Below are 19,742 nucleotides of genomic sequence, written 5' to 3'. Positions count from 1 at the left end.
CAAATTTTTTATTTCCTTCTCCAGCTGTTAAATACCTTGGAAAAGTCAAAGGTGAAATGTGGGCACTTTCCTAAACAATCTCAAAAAAAGTACCTAGAAGAGGTACTTTCTTCATGGTATTTATAATTTTTGAACTCTGAACATTAAGTGTTATGCATATTGGCCATACAGCCATCCACTTCCAACAGAATACCTGCCAGTTTAACTGCGATCTTTATTGTCTGAACTCATATAATAGCAACATCAACCCAGTGCTGTCAAGTTGATTCCAACTCATAGCAACATAATAGCAACATAGCAGAATAAAATAAGAGTTGGGCAACACGCTGTTTGAGAACAGTACTGATCTTGGAGACAGAAGACTTCAAGTCCTAGCACTGATTTCTTACTCTACTTTGGGAAAAATCATTTCACCACTCTATTTCTGTTCCTCCATCTGTCATATAAGTTAGCTTAACAAATAAAGTCTACATTACCACATGTCAGGGATATCACAGAGGGAATTCCTCGGTGGAAAGATGCTGGGAATAAATTTTAGCTTCTCTGTTACTCTAAGATTCTATAATCCTATGAATACATCTTCCCCAAAATAAAATAATTAAAGGTGAAGGGCATCAAGCACCTCAGACGAAATTAAATTAAATGGTCCTTCTTCAGGGTATTTTGAGATAAATTCATCAAAACAACTTTAAGTAATTCTTTTTTTTTCCTAACCTAATGTTTTTTTTTTTTTTTTCCTCTCTCTCTCTCGCTCTAGAAAATTTACCTTTATCCTTATCCAATGGTTCCTGGGAAAGAATAGTGCACAGTACCGGGTTTTTCCACACCCCAGTCTCTTGAGCTAGAGTAGCTAAAAAATTCAATTCACAGCTGCCATTCTCCATCAGCTTTTCATGAGCTACCTATAAATATTAAATAAACATCCAAAGAATTACAACAGATTTTTCAAAAAGCAAGCTTATCAGGTTTTAAATATAACACTAAACTTTTGAAAAAATTAGACTTTTATCTTAAAAAATTTCATGTCACATTACAAAACGTTGAATTTCTTTGCTTCTGCTTTTTAAAGATGAATCTACAGGATAAAAAATAAATCAGTTATAAACCTCAAATAAATGTAATATATTTATAGAAATAAGTTTTATTAAGTTTTTTTTTCCCCCCAAATCTAAACCAAGAACAAACTTATTTCTCAAGGAAGCTATCAAAATATCCAGCATCATAAAAGACCTTATTGCAGTGTATAGCGTATGTGTTGGTAAACATTTTTCCCCCAAAACCTGCTACCATTAATAAATGACAGACTTATATCAAAGCCTAAGTGACACATTACAAATATTCTGATAAAAAGGACATAAGAAAAGAAAATAACTAAATGTATGCTTTTTCATTTATTCATTACATATCTTTGGCAATTCATATTAAAGGTGACACGGAACCCTGCTTACACTAGCTGTTTATAAGTATTCATGCAGCTGGCATATCCCTCGGGCCACAAAAGACCAAAGTTTTCATTCAATTTAAAAAGTATTTATTGAGAATTTCTATGGGCAAAACACTGGTGAAGACTGCAACTAGTTCTCTTCCTTTATGGAACTTATTCTCTAGTTGGGTAAAGAAATGTTTAAACAGTTAAAACACAGGCAAAATAAAACAAATGCTGTCAAACAGGTATAAACAAACCCCCAGGGAGCTCTGAAAAGAGAGCAAAGTACCATGGAAACTCTTAAAGCTATATTTAAACAAAAATCTATTCCTCAATACCATGAAAATGTTCTCATTGCAACAAAGTGCTTTAAGAAATTTTCTTTGAGAAGTAACTGGAGTCTACCTTAGAGGGATTTAGAGTTGGTTCCTTCTCATTAACCCATATAAAAAATACCAACTTGTGTTTCAAAAGAGAAACTTTAAAAGTAATCTTACACTGACAAACAAAATCAGTAACATAAAACTATTATATTTGTGTGTAAAAAATTTATTCAGTTAATTCTGTGGCATGGTGTTCTGAATGCCAAACAATGAAACACTCTGAAATAATTATTTACCTAAAAATAAACAATGTGGAAAAAAACCTAAGACGAAACGTACTGATATGCTGAAGCGGAAACTGCATGATCAAAAAGTTAGTAGCAATGGGACAAACAGGACAAGACACCTTCAATCCAACAGTTACTGAGTATCTATTACATGGAAGGCACTATTAAGCATCTATTATTTGTAAGGCACTAAGTGGAATCCTGTGGTATTACATAATGATTCCTACCTCCAAGGACCTTCCACTTAACATAGATTTTAATGCTTAATGTTAAAATAGCAAAGTTTATTTCTCTGCCCAACTACAGCTTATTTCACATGCTTCCAAAATTTAAGACTAGCCCTCATTAACAATATCCTATGGAAAAAAGTAAGATCAAAAGACATTTTAAGAACTCTGGCTGGAGAAACAGAGAGCAAGAACTGTATCTTTTAAAACTAACTAGCAGGAACATTCTTTTTGGCTAACCAATTTATCAAATTTTACTTAAAGCTATAATATATTCAGCATAATCTAGTGTTTGAAATAGAACTAAACGTTCCTGAAAATACCCGAAAACAACTAAGTGCTAACTTGTACAGTACAATATCCATCAGAACTAAAGATACCAGAACTAAGTAAGAAACCAAAGCATGTGCTTTCAGACACAGGAGAAAAAGCATGGGCTTGGAGTAAAGAATCTTGGTTCACGTAACTACTCAATGACATTAGCTGCACAACTCTGGGCAGATGAACATTTTACAGTATGAGCCTCAGTTTCCTCACCTTTAAAATGGGGAAAATGTACCTATCCCCATAAACTTTTCATAAGGATTAAATAAGATATGTTAAATTCTTCTAAAGCATACTGGTAGATTTTCATCATTTAAACTACTTCTAAATGCAAATGATGGATTTTTTTTGTTATGTGTGTGTTCCCTTACTGCTCTGACAAAGCCCTAATTATTTGATCTTAAAGAATTATGCAATATTCAATCAAACTGCCTAACTGGATATATTCATTTACCAAACATTTATTAAGCATCTACTATATGCAAGAACTAGAGTTAATAAGAGTGGCACATTAATGTTTGTCATTACTTAGATGTTTTAAAGTTTAACCAAATAATTGTTTCAGAGTAAGGAAAAATGACACAAGTTATATTAAATGTAATAGGTAAATAGTCTCACCTGTACCAGTGCCTGAAACTGTTCCCACTGTTTATCTGATAACTCAACACGCAGACACAATAAAAGTTCAACACAGCTTCTAAAAAACAAAATGTTGGTAAGGATACAAATAATTATTAAAATTCAAAGTAAAAAAAAAAAAAAAAAACCCAGTAATTCTAATATCAATAGACTCCTCATACCTAATGTATTTAAAGTTAAACTGTCATAAGAGTTGTGATATAAAATTTTTTTTTAAAAAGCTAAATCTAGTTTTTTATTTATTCAAAGGTCTACTCACAATGCCAAGCGTTCCAGAACCAACGCTACATTTTCACATTCAGAGGTAAGATAAGGTCGTGCTTTAACATAACTTTGGATAGCCACTGTGTATACCTCCAATAAAGGTAAGGGGTCATCTGAAGTTTTCCATTTCTCTGCATATTCAAGGAGTGTCTGTTTAGAAAGAAAAAAAAAAAATTCAATATAAATGAAAATATACATTGACTGATTAACTGTGTTTTTCTTTCCACCCTGAGAAATCTTAGAAAATGTTTTATTTATAAAAAGTAACTTATGCTGATTAAAATATTTAAAATAAATAAATAAAACCACACCCATATTTCTAGCAGTTCTCTATAGAGGAAAAAATTAGTGTCAACTCATCCAGCGTGCATTTCATCAAGGCTGGTTTCAAACAGTACATTATATCTTCTCTTCCTTAGTCAAAATGCAACCTCTCATCCAATAATTTCTAAGATTTAAAAGTTATTTTTAAAAGAAGACATTTAGACAATACTTGACCATGCACTGAAGAATTTCAAAGAATATCTGTTTCTTTTTTTTTTTAAATATATAAGAAGCAGAAGATTCAACACCTAACTACAAATGGATTGCATATGATTGGCATTTACACGATTTTTCAGTCCATAAAAAAAAAGTAACGAATCAATGTTTTTAATGACAAGTTTTATAAATTATCATTTAAAGACCTTCAACATATATAAATCAATATTAAATATATTAAAAAACGGTTATAAGGTTTTATAATTTTTGTAATAAAGTGCTTATTTAAAAAAATTCCCCACTCCATCCCTCAATGAATTAAATATTTCAAATTCATCTCATCAGAATCACTAACAAAATACTGTTTATTCAATAGAATAAAAAGATGAAAGAAACTGGTAACAGCAGTTATACACACACACATTAGACTCTGCAGTTGTTAGAACCTTCAGTTACTAAAAACTATCTAAAGGGCTCTACGGCTATTTTAAATAAAGTGGGATTCTAAATGTTTTCGTAATAAAGAAAGCTGTTACAGTTGGTCCTCTTCACACTTCAAGGTCTAAGACTCATTTCATCACATATGGAAATGCATGTGTCCTTTCCTAGAAAAGAGTGTATCATGAAGGAAAAAAGCTCCATGAGGGCTTGAAATGGTGGGCATAAAGAAGCATCTTTAAAATAAAATGTACTGGAAGAAAGGAAGATAGCTAGAAATTCTATTCAATCAAACACGCATCTGTCAGTTTGTCATAGTGTGATGGCTTGTGTTGCTATGATGCTGGAAGCTATGCTACAGCATTTCAAATACCAGCAGGGTCACTCATGGTAGAAAAGGTTTCAGTGGACCTCACAAACTAACATAGAGTAGAAAGAGAGGTGTGGCAAACTACTTCTGAAAATTAGCCAATGAAAACCTTACGGATAACAACACAACATCGTCCGATATAGTGCTAGAAGATGAGCCCCCAAGGTTGGAAGGCACTACACAATAGCCACAACAATGAACTCAAACATACCAATGATCATGAAGATGGCAACGTTTTGAATGAATCTTATATGAATTGGAGCTAATTCAATGGCAACTGACAACATCAAACACTCAAAACAATTACTGCCTTGCTCTCTCTGTTGTTGTTAGGTGCTGTTAAGTTGATTTTGACTCAAAGCAACCCCGTGTGACAGAGTAGAACTGCTGAGTAGGGTTTTCTAGGGTGTAATCTTTATGGGAGCAGATCACCAAGTCTTTCTCCTGTGGAGCCACTGGGTGGGATCGAATTGCCAACCTTTCAGTTAGCAAGTGAGTGATTTCCCATTGTACCATCAGGGCTCCAACTTGCCTTCTCTACTAACCTCTAACTAGCAGATGTAGTAAGTGATCACAGAAAATAAAGAAAGAATGAAGAATAGAAAGGATAAGCCGATAAATTAAAGGACAACATAATAAAACAACACTTTCCTTTCACCTACATACATCTACCCTAAGTGAGGGCAGCTATTGATTGCCAGGAAAACTAGAGAGAAAAGACAGAAAACTTACACCTACATGTGTGGCAGAGGTGAGTAGGAGAAGGAGGAATGCATTTACCCTAGGTCTAAAACCAACCCCAACAGCAAAAAATTCCAGGTAAAGTTGGAGTGGAAAAGTTATCCAGGAAAATAATATCCAAATATTTCCCATATGAGCCCTGAAACCAGTATCGGGTCAACACTTTAACAACACCCCATCTCAGAAGGCCTTCGTAATGCAGAATAGATTCTATACGGCGATAAAAAAGAATCAAGGATAAATTCCCTAGCTCCCTCCAAATGTGAATTCCTACAAGTACAAAGGGCTTTAGAATCTTCCTGAACTTTAATTAAGGATAGGGTGAGGGTGCTGGGGGAGGGGAAAGACACTGTTTCTGTATAATGTAATTATAAATGAATGACACTGTAGTAGTCAATAAGAAATCAGAGTTGAGGCTGATATCGAAGTTGTCAAGGATTTCATTTTACTTGGATTCACAATCAATGCCCATGGAAATAGAAGTCAAGATATCAAGTGACTGGGCAAACCTGCTGCAAAAGAACTCTTTAAATTGTTAAAAAGCAAAAGTGTCACCTTGAGGACTAAAGTGCCTGACCCAAGGCATAGCATTTTCAATAATCTCATATGCATGTGAAAACTGGACAATGAATGAGGAAGACTAAAGAAGAATTGATGCCTTTGAACTAGGGTGTTGGCAAAGAAGAGTGAATATAGCATGGACTGCCAGAAGAATGAGCAAATCTGTCTTGGAAGAAGCAGCCGGAATGCTCCTTAGAAGCAAGGATGGTGAGACTTTGTCTCACGTATTTTGGACATGTTATTTTATCAGGAAGGACCAGCCCTTGGAGAAGGATATCATGCTTGATAAAGTAGAGGGTCAGAGAAAAAGAAGACCTTCAATGAGATGGTCTGACACAGTGGCTGCAACAATGGGCTCAAACATAAAAATGATTGTGACGATGGTGCAGGATTGGGCAGTGTTTCATTCTATTGTACACAGGGTCCATTTAGGTGACCACATTGTAATAATCAGGGAATAACATTAACTAGGGAGATGTCAGAAGACAAAGATAATGGCAGAATATTACAAAGGGTATGAAAAACAAAATTGATGACATGCTCATGACTGATTAGATAGAGAACATGCTTAAAAGTTGGGTTAAAAAGCAAATATCTATAATCTATATAAAGTTATGAGAGCTGAAATTCTTAGCAAGTAAATATATTTCATAAATATATTTACTTGCTAAGAATTTCAGCTCTCATAACTTTAAGTATATTTACAGCAGTGTTTTCCTTATTGCTCAAGACACTAAAATCAGTAGAACCATTGTGAAATAGGAGCATTCCCCAGCATGATTGGTTAATAAATTATGTATCTTCAATTAAAAAAAAAAGTTATTTATTTGTATCATTTATTTATTTGTATCTACTGCCCTAATCCATGCTCAGCCCCTGGGTGGTGCAAACAATCTGTGCTGAGCTACTGACTCAAAGGCTAGAGGTTTGAATCCACCCAGCAGCACTGAAGAAAAGCCTGGTGATCTATAAGATTACAGCCAAAGAAAACCCTATAAAGTGTACTTCTACTCTTGACACACATGAGGTCACCATGGGTCTCAATCGACTTGATAGCAACTGGTTGTTTTTGTTTTTTAACTTAATCTATACTAGAGCTTTCAGGCAGAAACCTCAGAATAATCAGGCTTATATTCACTTCACAAAATCAGAAGACAATTTAAAGACTATTTGTTTTACAGATTAGTCCTTACATGGAGCAGTGACATGCACAGTATTAATACAATTGGTATGAGCAAAGTTAGGCAACCTCACCCTCTGTGCAACATTCTGTCTATATGAAAAAAGGCTATTTGTACTAATGTAACAGGACTATAAATCTGTGTTGTGGTAGTGGTGGTGTGCTGTTGAGTCAAGTCTGACTCACAGCAACCCTACAGGACAGAACAGAACTGTCCCATGAGGTTTCCAAGGCTGTAAATCTTTACGGAAGCAGGCTATCCCATCTTTCTTCCTTGGAGCAAGCCACTGACCTTTCGATTAGCAGCTGAGGGCTTGACCACTGTTCCACCAGGGCTCCTAAAAATCTGTGTAATTACTTTATAATTACAAAGTATCTTTTATCTATATTATTTCAATTATTCCTCACAGCAACGCTATGAAGTATTATTTATCCAATTTGCCGGGCACAACAGAATTAAACAACCTGACTTTTTTTTACCAGTTAAGCTTACTTTTAGCTGAAAGGAAGAAAATTCAACTCAAAGCATCATAAACAATAAGAAAGTTTATCTCTTGTAACAGGAGATTAAGAGGAAGGGCAGGTTCAAGGATTGGTTTGTTTAGTAGCTCGACAATGTCTTCAAGGATTCGCTTTCTCTTTACACTGCTATTTTCAGGTGCACCCCCCACCCCAAACTCTACCCACCAAGGTCTCAAAAAAGAGTATAGCAAATCCCGGCATCTGATATCATATAGCATATCCAGACTCATCATAACCAGAAAACAAGATAAGACCATCTCTTTATGTAAGAAGTTATTCATAGAGGACCAAGAAGACTGAGATTGTGAGTTAGAGGATGCTGTAAAGGAGACTATTTTGGAGACACAGTCCAGAAAAAAAACTACCTGAATAGAAGGGGAAAATAGTCATAACTGTGGGCTCACAGATATGTTTTGATTGGTGTGTTCATATCACTTTAAAAATATTTCAATTAGTTTCTGGTATTTAAAAACCCCAAGTTTTACATCAGAAGTTGGATTTCTGGCTTTTCTTTTTTAAGGTATATGTATGCTTAATTTATTTTTTTAAACAAACTAGTTTCTCATTAAACAGTCAGTACACACATTTTTCTATGACACTGGTTAATAACCCCACAACATGTCAACATTCTTCCTTTTCAACCTAGGGTTCCCTATTACCTCCTGCCTCCTAGTTCCTCCCCCTGGGCTGGTGTGCCCCTTTAGTGTCATTTTGTTTTATGGGTGGTGTAAATGGTAAATGTGTTCAGCTGCTAACTGAAAGGTTGGAGGTTCAAGTCCACCCAGGGGCACTGTGGAAGAAACGCCTGGTGATCTACTTTGGAAAAATCAGTCACTGAAAATTCTACGGAACACAGTTCTACTCTGACACACATGAGACTGCCAGGACTCCTACATAGGAGGATTGTGTACAATAATCTCCAAAAGGCTGAGGAATTGGGAGCACTGGTACCTTTGGAAACGGGGATGAGGGTGGGGCTAAAAAAGAAGGATTGGTTAAAAGTCTACTTAAGGGAGTTAAGCCTCCCTGGTTTCTTCCTCACCACAGCTGGGTGACCTCAGTTAGATGACTGACTACTACTCTCCATCCCCTGCGTAAGTTTTTCTGTAGATTAAACCAGAAGCATCTGGGCACAACTGAGGAGTGGTATCTTTTAACAGAGAATTAAGTCAACTTTACATACTGACTACAGATCTAGCTCCCTTCTCAGGTGCTTTTCTCCGTTCAATGCTAAAACCTCCAGGGTCCTTAGCTGAGTCCTTCTCTGGAAACCCAAGAGAAAAGACACAAAGATTCTGACACCAGGCCTTCTCCAAGGAAACAGACCAGCTAGACAGATACCCTCTAGTGAAGGTCAAACAAATCCGCTCATGAGTTGGAGCTCTCCATCAGTTTTTCAATAGCATACTATGGACAACCAAGAATCAGTAGGTGCTTCAGGAAAACATCGAACATGTGAGAGAGATTAAAACAGAAAAAAAGCAATTTGGAGTAAGCAGAGACTATGCAGGGAGAAGACAAACTTTCAAAACACTATCACTAGTATCCTGAGAGAGGTAAGAGAATGTATTGTACCTATGAACAAGAATATCATGTTATAAAGGAATATTTAGAGAGAAAAGACTAATGAAAATTTAAAATATGACAGTAGAAATGAAAACCCCAATATAAGAGTTGAAAAGTAAATTGGGAGAATTTCCCTAGGGATAAGACAGAAACAAACAAAAATTTGGTGAACTGTACTTGTCGTGGATTGAATTGTGTCCCCAAAAAGTATGTGTCAATTTGGTTAGGCCATGATTCCCAGTATTGTATGGCTGTCCTCCATTATGTGATTGCAATTTTATGTTAAAGAGGATTACGGTAGGATTGTAACACCTTTACTAATGTCACATCCCTGATCCAATGTGAAGTGAGTTTCCCTGGACTGTGGTCTACACCACCTTTTTTTATCTTACAAGAGATAAAAAGAACGACAAGCAAGCACAGAGTGGGGACCTCATCCCACCAAGAAAGCAGTGCCAGTAGCACAGCACGTCCTTTGGACCCGGGCTTCCTGTGCAGAGAAACTCCTAGCCCAGGGAAGATTGATGACAAGGACCTTCCTCCAGAGATCACGCAGAGAGAAAGCCTTCCCCTGGAACTGATGATCTGAATTTGCACTTCTAGCCTATTACACTGTGAGAAAATAAATTTCTCTTTGTTAAAGCCATCCACCTGTGGTATTTCTGTTATAGTAGCACAAGATAACTAAAGACAGTATTAGAGGTCCCATAATCAATAACAGGAGTTCCAGGATCAGAAGAGAGAAATGGAAGAAATCAAAGAACTATTTCAAGATAATTTCCTAGAACCAACAGGACATGAGTTTCAAGAACAAAAGGACCCTCTTAGTGCCCGACACAATGACTGAAAGAAGATCTATGCTATGATTGTTAAGGTTATGTGTCAACCTGGCTAAACCATGATTCTCATTGGTTCAGCACATAGGATGCAATCACCATCCGTGATGTGGTCTGTTTTAAGCAGCCAATCAGTTGAAAGGGGAGTTTCCAGAGGCTGTAGGCGGCATACGATATACATGGATCTTCTGGAAAAGCTCCTCTCTCAATCCTGCATCCGACTCATCATCCTCCAACCTCCAGTTCTTGGGACATGAGCCAGCAGCCTGCTGTCTGACCTGCCGACTTTGGGTTTGTCAGCCCCTGCAACCACGTGAGTCAGGGGAAGCCACCAGCCTGACCCACAGATTTGGGACTTGCCGGCCTACAACCACGTGAGCCATTTCCTTGAAATAAATCTCTATATATGGGGTCCTGGTGCAACAGTGATTAAGAGCTCGGCTGCTAACCAAAAGGCTGGCAGTTCGAATCTACCAGCCACTCCCTGGAAACTACGGTGCAGTTCTACTCTGTTCTATAGGGTCACTATGAGTTGGAATCTACTCAATGGCAATGGGATGTATATATATATATGCTTCATTGGTTTTGCTCCACTAGAGGACCCAGCCTAACACATATACGAAGAAACTTCTTCACAGAATTTCAGCGCTCAAGGACAAAGAGGTGATCTAATAAGCTGAAGAGGGGAAAGGTTCTTAATGGCAACACTGGAGCCAAAGGAAAATGAAACACTGCATTAAAAACCAAAGGGGAATTATTTCTATGCAACTGAACTGTCACGAGCATGAAAATAGAAAAGTTATTTCATACATGCAAGTTATCAAAAATTTCACGTTTTTTCAGGATGCTATTGAAGGAGTTTTACCAAAATGAGAGAATAAACCAGAAAAAAAGAGAAATACGATATCCAGGAAAAGGGGGATCTACCAGAAGCAAGAAAAACAAAACAACCCGTTGCCACTGAGTTGATTCCGACTCACAGCGACCCTACACGACAGAGTAGAACTGCCCCATAGGGTTTCCAAGGATTGCCTGGTGGATTCAAACTGCTGACCTCTTGGTTAGCAGCCGTAGCTCTTAACCACTGCACCGTCAGGACGCCAACAAAACAGAGAGGTGATGAAGAAAGATCCCAAGAAGATATTTACATAATGAGCCTGAAGAGTAACTACTGGATGTCAGATAGCTCAGGAGAAATTTCTCAAGATGAACTTGATAGACTAACTAGCTTGAATGAGCTAGGAGGAAATGTATACATAGACAATAAAGCTAAGGAAAAAAATAAGATAATTTAACTCCGAAGAAACCTGCATTCAACAATTTAAAGAATATTCTCTGCAAACAGTAATATTTACAAATATTTCAACAAACTAGTCACAAAGACAGTGACAAGAAATAATAAAGAATCAATATTATACTTTTCACATTTTTTAGCACAATGCAATAAATTTAGAAACCATTATCAAAGAATACCTCCACAAAGAAAACTACACACTTGGAAATTTTTAAATGTACTTCTATATATCACCACCACCTCAATATAAAGAAAACAAAAACTCTCACAACTGGACTAATAAGCAACATCATGATAAACGGAGAAAAGGTTGAAGATGTCAAGGATTTCCTTTTACTTGGACCCACAATCAACACCCACGGAAGCAGCAGTCAGGAAATCAAATGACATACTGCATTGAGCAAATATGCTGCAAAAGAACTCTTTTATGTGGTAAAAAGCAAAGTCGTACTTTGAGGACTAAGGTGTGTCTGACCTAAGCCATGGTATTTTCAATCACCTCATATGCATGTGAAAGCTGGACAACGAATAAGAAAGAGCAAAGAAAAACTGATGCCTTTGAATTATGGTGTTGGTGAAGAACATTGAATATACTATGGAGTGCCAGAAGAATGAATCAATCTGTCTTGGAAGAAGTATGGGCAGAATGTTGCTTAGAAGCAAGGATGGCAAGACTACAACTCACATACTTTGGACATGTTATCAGGAGGGACCAGTCCCTGGAGAAGGACATCATTCTTGGTAAAGTAGAGGGTCAGGAAAAAAGAGGAAGGCCCTCAACAACATGGAATGACACAGTGGCTAACGATGGGCTCAAACACAGGAACAAATGTGAAGATGGCGCAGGACCAGGCAGTGTTTCCTTCTGTTGTACATGGGGTCACTATAAGTCAGAACTGACTCAACGACACCTAACAACAACTTCTAAATAAGTCATGACAGAAGAAATCATGAGAAATCAAAGAATTCTGAGCCCTAACCTACAGCAAAACCACAACCTATCAAAAATTTTAGGATTCAGTTAAAGCAGTCTTAAGAGAAAAATTTATAGATGCAAATGTTTATACTGTCAGTTCTCCCTAATGCTTCCTTTTGAAAGCACTAATTTGTTCCAATGCAACCGATACATTAGAAATAATTTCAGCAAAACAACAATTTCTTGTTTGCTTATGTGCAATTTTTCAATGAGAAACATTAGGTGAACACAAAAAAACTGCATCCAGCTGAACTGAGCTGTGTAGGAATACTCAAAACACACACATGCACACAACTCAAACATGTAACGGCTACCTCAGTACACCATGTGTGTTACCACATCTTAGTTATCTACTGCTGCCATAACGGAAATACCATAAGTAGATGGCTTTAACAAAAAGAAATTAATTTGCTTACAGTCTAGTAGGTTACAAGTCCAAATTCAGGGTGTTGGCTCCAGAGGAAGCTTTCTCTCTCTGTCAGCTCTGGAGGAAGGCTTCCCCTGGTTGAGGAGCTTCTCAGGAGCAGGGACCCTGTGTCCAAAGGACGCACTCTGCTCCTGGTGCTGCTTTCTTGGTGTTACAAGGTCCCCAACTCTCTGCTCGTTTCCCTTTCCTTTTATCTCTCAAGAGATAAAAGGTGGTGCAGACCACACCTCAGGGAAACACCCTTTACCTTGGATCAGGGAGGTGACTCGAGTAAGGCAGGTGTTACAATCCCACCTAATCCTCGCAACATAAAATTACAATCACAAAATGGGGGACACTGGGACTGGGAATCATGGCCTAACCAAGTTGACACATGGTTTTTTGGGGGGGACACAATTCAATCCATGACATCACATATGGTGTTACAATTTACTGCCAAGTTTCAGAGAACACCCTTCCACCATCTCACAATAACTCAAAAGCTGCAACCCATCTGACACTCACTTCCACAAAGCAAACTTAAGGTCTTTTTCAAGATAAAGTGCCACATTTATTGTGCTACTTACATAGTATAAAACTGTGTTACCGCTTTCATTAGGCTCCTACCTTTGTTTATGTAGATGTGTATATGTGTGTGCCACTGACAAGCTTTTGTGTTATACTTCTAACCCCATTGTTTCTCATAAGCCCTATGGTTTTTCTTGCACAATTTTTACGGATGCATATAGTGCAATAAAGCAGAACTGACTGCTTTAAGGATTCAGAAATAATAATTAAAACATGAGATAAAGCAAATACAGCAAAATGTTAACTAGTGAGTCTTAGTGAAAAGTATATATGTATTCACTGTACTCTTCTTGTAACTTTCCTGTAATAAGAACTTAAAAAAATAAAATATTGAGAAAGTACAACAGACTGAATTCTTCACTTCTCCTTTTATCCTTGTCATATAACTTTGGAGTGCTTCCTTTAACGGTAGAGAATATTTTCCTATCCCATGCGACCTGTTTTAGCTGAAAGAATGGGGCAGAAGAGATAGTAGGCCAGTTATGAGCCTCAGCATCTTGCTTTTTTTAATGCCTTTCCTGTCAAAATGAGAAGATAAGCTCAGATTAGCCTCCTGTTTGACAGAGAGATGTTGCCCTAGTTGCTTCAGTTGAGGACAACATATATTAGTAGACAGTATGCCAACAGTAAATATTTGCATGATCCCAGCCCAGATCTGGAAACCCTGGTGACATAGTGGTTAAGTGCTACGGCTGCTAACCAAAAGGCTGGCTGTTTAAATCTACCAGGCACTCGCTAGAAACATCACCTATCTCAGATAAGTGAACAATAAATGCTTATTGTTACATGCTACTAAGCTTTTTGTGGCTGTCTGTTATGCACAATTTGGTGACAATAACTAGTTAAGTAGCCAATTTAAGTTCCACAAAGAACACACTCAAAGAAAATACAAAATTAAAAAAATAACAAAGAGCAGAAAGAAATGAAACAGGAAATAAAGAAATGACAAGAATCAACCAAACCAAAAACAGGTAGTGGCCCCATAGGACACAGTAGAACTGCCCCATAGGTTTCCAAGGAGCTGCTGGTGGATCCAACTGTCAACCTTTTGGTTATCAGCCAAGCTCTTAACCACGACACCAAGGCTCCAGAAAATAGATACACAACACAGAATCACCCAAACCAAAAATAGGTCAATGGAAAACACTAAAAAAAAATAAAATCCTTTGGCGACCAATGAAGAAAAAAGAGAAAGTACAAAAAAAACTATTAAAAATGAGACAGGGAACTATACAAGCAGTACAAATTTTTAAAATCATAAGATAATACCCTGAATATCCCTATTCCTTATTTGAAATAATTAAAAAATCTGAATGAAATGGGAAATGTCCTAGAAAAGGTTACCGAAATTGTCTCAAGAGGAAATGTTGTTAGGTGCCGTCAAGTTGGTTCCAACTCATAGCAACCCTATGCACAATAGAACGCAACGCTGCCTGCTCCTGCGCCATGCTCACGACCATTGTTATGCTTGAGCTCGTTGTTGCAGCCACTATGTCATTCCATCTCATTCAGGGTCTTCTTTTCTTCACTGACCCTGTACTTTAACAGCATGATGTCCTTCTCCAGGGACTGATCCCTCCTAATAACATGATCAAAGTACGTAAGACATACTCTTGCCATCCTTGCTTCTAAGGAGCATTGTGGTTGTACTTCTTCCAAGGCAGATTTCTTCGTTCTTTTGGCAGTCCATGGTATACTCAACATTCCTTGCCAACACCACAATTCAAAGGCTTCAATTCTTCTTTGTATCCCTTATTCATTGTCCAGCTTTCATATGCATATGATGCAACTGAAAATACCATGGCTTGGGTCAGGCCCACCTTAGTTATCGAGGTCACATCTCTGCTTTTCAACACTTTAAAAAGGTCTTTTGCAGCAGATTTGCCCAATGCAATGAGTCTTTTGATTTCCTGGCTGCTGCTTCCATGGGTCTTGACTGTGGATCCAAGTAAAGTGAAATCCTTGACAACTTCAATCTTTTCTCCATTTATCATGACGTTGCTTACTAGTCTAGTTGTAAGGATTTTTGTTTTATGTTGAGGTGTAATCCATACTGATGGTTGTGGTCTTTGATCTCATCAGCAAGTTCTTCAAGTCCTCTTCACTTTCAGGAAGCAAAGTTGTGTCATCTGCATAACGCACGCCGTTAATGAGTCTTCCTTCAATCCTGATGACCCGTTCTTCTTCATATAGTCCAGCTTCTCGGATTATTTGCTCAGCATACAGATTGAACAGGTATGGTAAAAGGATACAACCCTGACGCATACCTTTCCTGACTTTAAACCAATCAGTATCTCCCTGTTCTGTTCAAACACCAGACTCTTGATCTATCTACAGGTTCCTCATGAGCACAATTAAGTGTTCTGGAATTCCCGTTCTTCGCAATGTTATCCATAATTTGTTATGATCCACAAAGTCGAATGCCTTTGCATAGTCAATAAAACACAGGTAAACATCTTTCTGGTATTCTCTGCTTTCAGCCAGGATCCATCTGACATCAGCAATGATATCCCTGGTTCCATGTCCTCTTCTGAATCTGGCTTGAATTTCTGGCATTTCCCTTTCAATATACTGCTGCAGCCACTTTTGAATGATCTTCAGCAGAATTGTTCTTGTGTGTGATATTAATGATATTGTTTGGTAATTTCCACATTTGGTGGGGCCACCTGTCTTGGGAATAGGCATAAATATAGATCTCTTTCAGTCAGTTGGCCAGGTAGCTGTCTTCCAAATTTCTTGGCATAGATGAGTGAGCGCTTCCAGCACTGCATACATTTGCTGAAACATCTCAATTGATGTTCCGTCAATTCCTGGAGCCTTGCTTTTCTCCAATGCCTTCAGTGCAGCTTGGACTTCTTCCTTCAGTACCATCGGTTCCTGATCATTTGTTACCTCTTGAACTGGTTGAACATCTACCAATTCTTTTTGGTATGATGACTCTGTGTATTCCTTCCGCCTTCTTTTGATGCTTCCTGCATTGTTTAATATTTTCCCCATAGAATCCTTCACTATTGCAACTTGAAGCTTGAATGTTTTCTTCTTTCAGCTTGAGAAACACCAAGCGTGTTCTTCTGTTTTCGTTTTCCATCTCCAGCTCTTTGCACATGTCATTATAATACCTTGTCTTCTCAAGCTGCCCTTTGAAATTTTCTGTTCAGTTCTTTTACTTCATCATTTCTTCCTTTCACTTTAGCTACTCGACGTTCAAAAGCAAGTTTTGGAGTCTCTTTTGACATCCATTTTGGTCCTTTCTTTCTCTTTTGTCTTTTTAATAACCTTTTGCTTTCTTCATGGATGATATCCTTGATGTCATTTCACAACTCGTCTGGTCTTTGGTTATCAGTAGAAATAGAAAAAATTAACAGCCCTTCTGCTGTAAAGCAAAGATGAGAAGGCAAGGCGGGGCAGAGAAGCTAGGTTAAATGGAAATGGAACAAACAGAAGGGAAATAATGAGAATGCTGACACATTGTGAAAAATGTAACCAATGTCATGGAGCAGCTTGGATAAAAAGTGTAAAATGGTAATCTAATTTGCTGTGTAAACTTAAAACACAATAAAAATATTATTTAAAGAAATTAATAGCCCTTTGTCCAATAATGCAACAGAATGTAGTTAAAAAAAAAATCAGATTGTTTTTACAGGAAAACTCTACCAAACAAACCCTTAGGAAATAACCCTCTCTTTATTATATAAACTTCTGAAACAAAGGAAGGGAGAAAATGGGGATAGGAAAAGCTACTCATTTTTTTTTTTTTTTTTTTGAGGCTACTATCAATTTGAGGGCAAATCTTCCATGGCATGTGCAGTATGAAAACAAAGTCACAGGCCAATCTCACTTATGAACACAGATTTCAAAATCCTAAATATAATATTACCAAACCAAATCCAGACTCTAAGTATTGAAAACACTAGGGAATAATCACAAATTTACAGAAAAGTTGAAAATACAGTAGAGAAATCTTTTTTTCTGAACCATTCTGGAGTTAGTTGCCAACATGATGTCCCTTTACCCCCAAATATTTTAATGTACATTTGCTATAAACAAGGACATTCTTCTATATAATCAGAATCAGGAAATAAATATTGCTACATCACTACTACTGTATTTAATTCTCAGACACCAATTCAAGTGTGCCAAAGATACCTTTTATAGAAAAGAATGCAGTTCAGAAACACACAATGCATTTATTTGTAACATTTCTTCATTCTCTGTTAAGTCCTAAATGAGACAGAAAGACTCAATTTAGGACTCTAACCCCAACATGTCTGTCAGTTTGTCGTACTGTGGGGGTTTACCTGTTGCTGTGATGTTGGAAGCTAACCCCCTGCATTAAAATACCAGCAGGGTCACCCATGGCAGACAGATTTCAGCTGTGTTACCAGACTAAGACTAGGAATAAGGACCTGGCAGTCTACTTCTGACAGATTTAGCCAGTGAAAACCTTATAAATAGCAGTGGAACACTATCTGATAATAGTGCTGGAAGATGAACCTCTCATGTTGGAAGGCACTCAAAAGACGACTGGGGAAGAGCTATCTCCTCAAAGTAGAATCGACCTTAATGACCTGGATGGAGTTAAGCTTTTGGGACCTTCATTTCCTGATATGGCATGACTCAAAATGAGAAGAAACAGCTGCAAACATCCATTTATAATTGGAAAATGGAATGTAGAAAGTATGAATCTAGGAAAACTGGAAAAGTCATCAAAAATGAAATGGAACGCATAAACATTGACATCCCAAGCATCAGTGAGCTGAAATGGTCTGGTATCGGCCATTCTGTATCAGACAATCATATGTTCTACTATGCCTGGAATGACAACTTGAAGAGGACTGGCATTCCATTCATAGTCAAAAAGAATATTTCAAGATCTACCCTAAAGTACAATTCTGTCAGTGATAGGATAATATCCGTACACCTACAAAGAAAACCAGTTAATATGACTATTACTCAAATTTATGCACCAACCACTAAGGCCAAAGATGACGAAACTGAAGATTTTTACCAACTTCTGTAGTCTGAAATTGATCAAACATGCAATCAGGATGCATTGATAATTACTGGAGACTGGAATGTGTAAGTTGGAAATGAAGAAGAATGAGTAGTTGGAAAATATGGCCTTGGTGACAGAAACAATGCCAGAGATCTCATGATAGTATTTTGCAAGACTAATAACTTTTTCATTGCAAATACCTTTTTTCACCAACATAAACAGTGACTATACATGCAGACCTCGCCAGACGGAATACACAGGAATCAAATCAATCACATCTGTGGGAAGAGACAACAGAAAAGTTCAATATCATCAGTCAGAACAAGGCCAGGGGCAGACTGTGGGACAGGCCAACAATTGCTCATATGCAAGTTCAAGTTGAAACTGGAGAAAATTAAAACAAGTCGACCAGAGCCAAAGTATATCCCACCTAAATTTAGAGACCATCTGAAGGACAGATTTGATGTGTTGAACACTAATGACCAAAGACCAGATGAGTTGTGGAATGACATCATACATGAAGAAAGCAAGAGGGGTCATTAAAATGTAGGAAAGAAAGAAAAGAACAAAATGGATGTCAAAAGAGACTGAAACTTGCTTTTGAACACTGAGTAGCTAAAGTGAAAGAAAGAAATGATGAAGTAAAAGAGTTGAACAGAAGATTTCAAAGGGTAGTTCAAGAAGACAAAGTATTATAATGACACGTGCAAAGACCTGGAGATGGAGAGCCAAAAGGGAAGAATGTGCTCTGCATTTTTCAAGCTGAAAGAACTGAAGAAAAAATTCAAGCCTCAAGTTACAGTACAGAAGGATTTTACAGGGAAAATATTAAACAATGCAGGGGGCATCAAAACAAGATAGACAGAGTCACTATAACAAAAAGAATTGGATGACATTCAACCATTTCAGGAGGTACCATGTGAGCAGGAACCAATGGTACTGAAGGAAGAAGTCCACGCTGCACTGAAGGCAATAGCAAAAAAAAAAAATGTTCCACGAATTGATGGAATACTAATTGAGATGTTTCAACAAACGGATGCAGTGCTAGAAGTACTCACTCATCAATGCCAAGAAATGTGGAATTCAGCAACCTGGCAAACTGACTGAAGAGATCTATATTTACGCCTGTTCCCAAGAAAGGTGATCCCACCAAATGTGGAAATTACCAAACAATATCATTAATATCATATGCAAGAAAAATTCTGAAGATCATTCAGAGCGGCTGCAGCAGTACATCAACAGGAAACTGCCAGAAATTCAGGCTGGATTCAGAAGAGAATGTGGAACCAGGGATATAT

The 19,742-nt window shown here is 37.4% G+C and overlaps 1 protein-coding gene across 4 annotated transcripts in view; it reads right to left on the bottom strand.

The window, feature by feature from the left end:
• The window catches only part of ZNF292 (zinc finger protein 292), a 114,757-nt gene that overhangs the window by 41,106 nt on the left and 53,909 nt on the right, over positions 1-19,742 (bottom strand). For all 4 annotated transcript variants that reach the window (XM_049896840.1, XM_049896850.1, XM_049896861.1 and 1 more), the window contains 3 exons: positions 3,486-3,640; positions 3,206-3,284; positions 767-902 (listed from right to left, as the gene is read on the bottom strand). In XM_049896840.1, the coding sequence (XP_049752797.1) occupies positions 767-902; positions 3,206-3,284; positions 3,486-3,640 (370 nt within the window). The remainder of the gene's footprint in view (positions 1-766; positions 903-3,205; positions 3,285-3,485; positions 3,641-19,742) is intronic.

Source organism: Elephas maximus, chromosome 1 (genome assembly GCF_024166365.1).
Source record: "Elephas maximus indicus isolate mEleMax1 chromosome 1, mEleMax1 primary haplotype, whole genome shotgun sequence".
In the NCBI taxonomy this organism is placed as follows: domain Eukaryota; kingdom Metazoa; phylum Chordata; class Mammalia; order Proboscidea; family Elephantidae; genus Elephas; species Elephas maximus.
The sequence above is the reverse complement of the archived record's forward strand: the minus strand, read 5'-3'. Positions and strand labels throughout refer to the sequence as shown.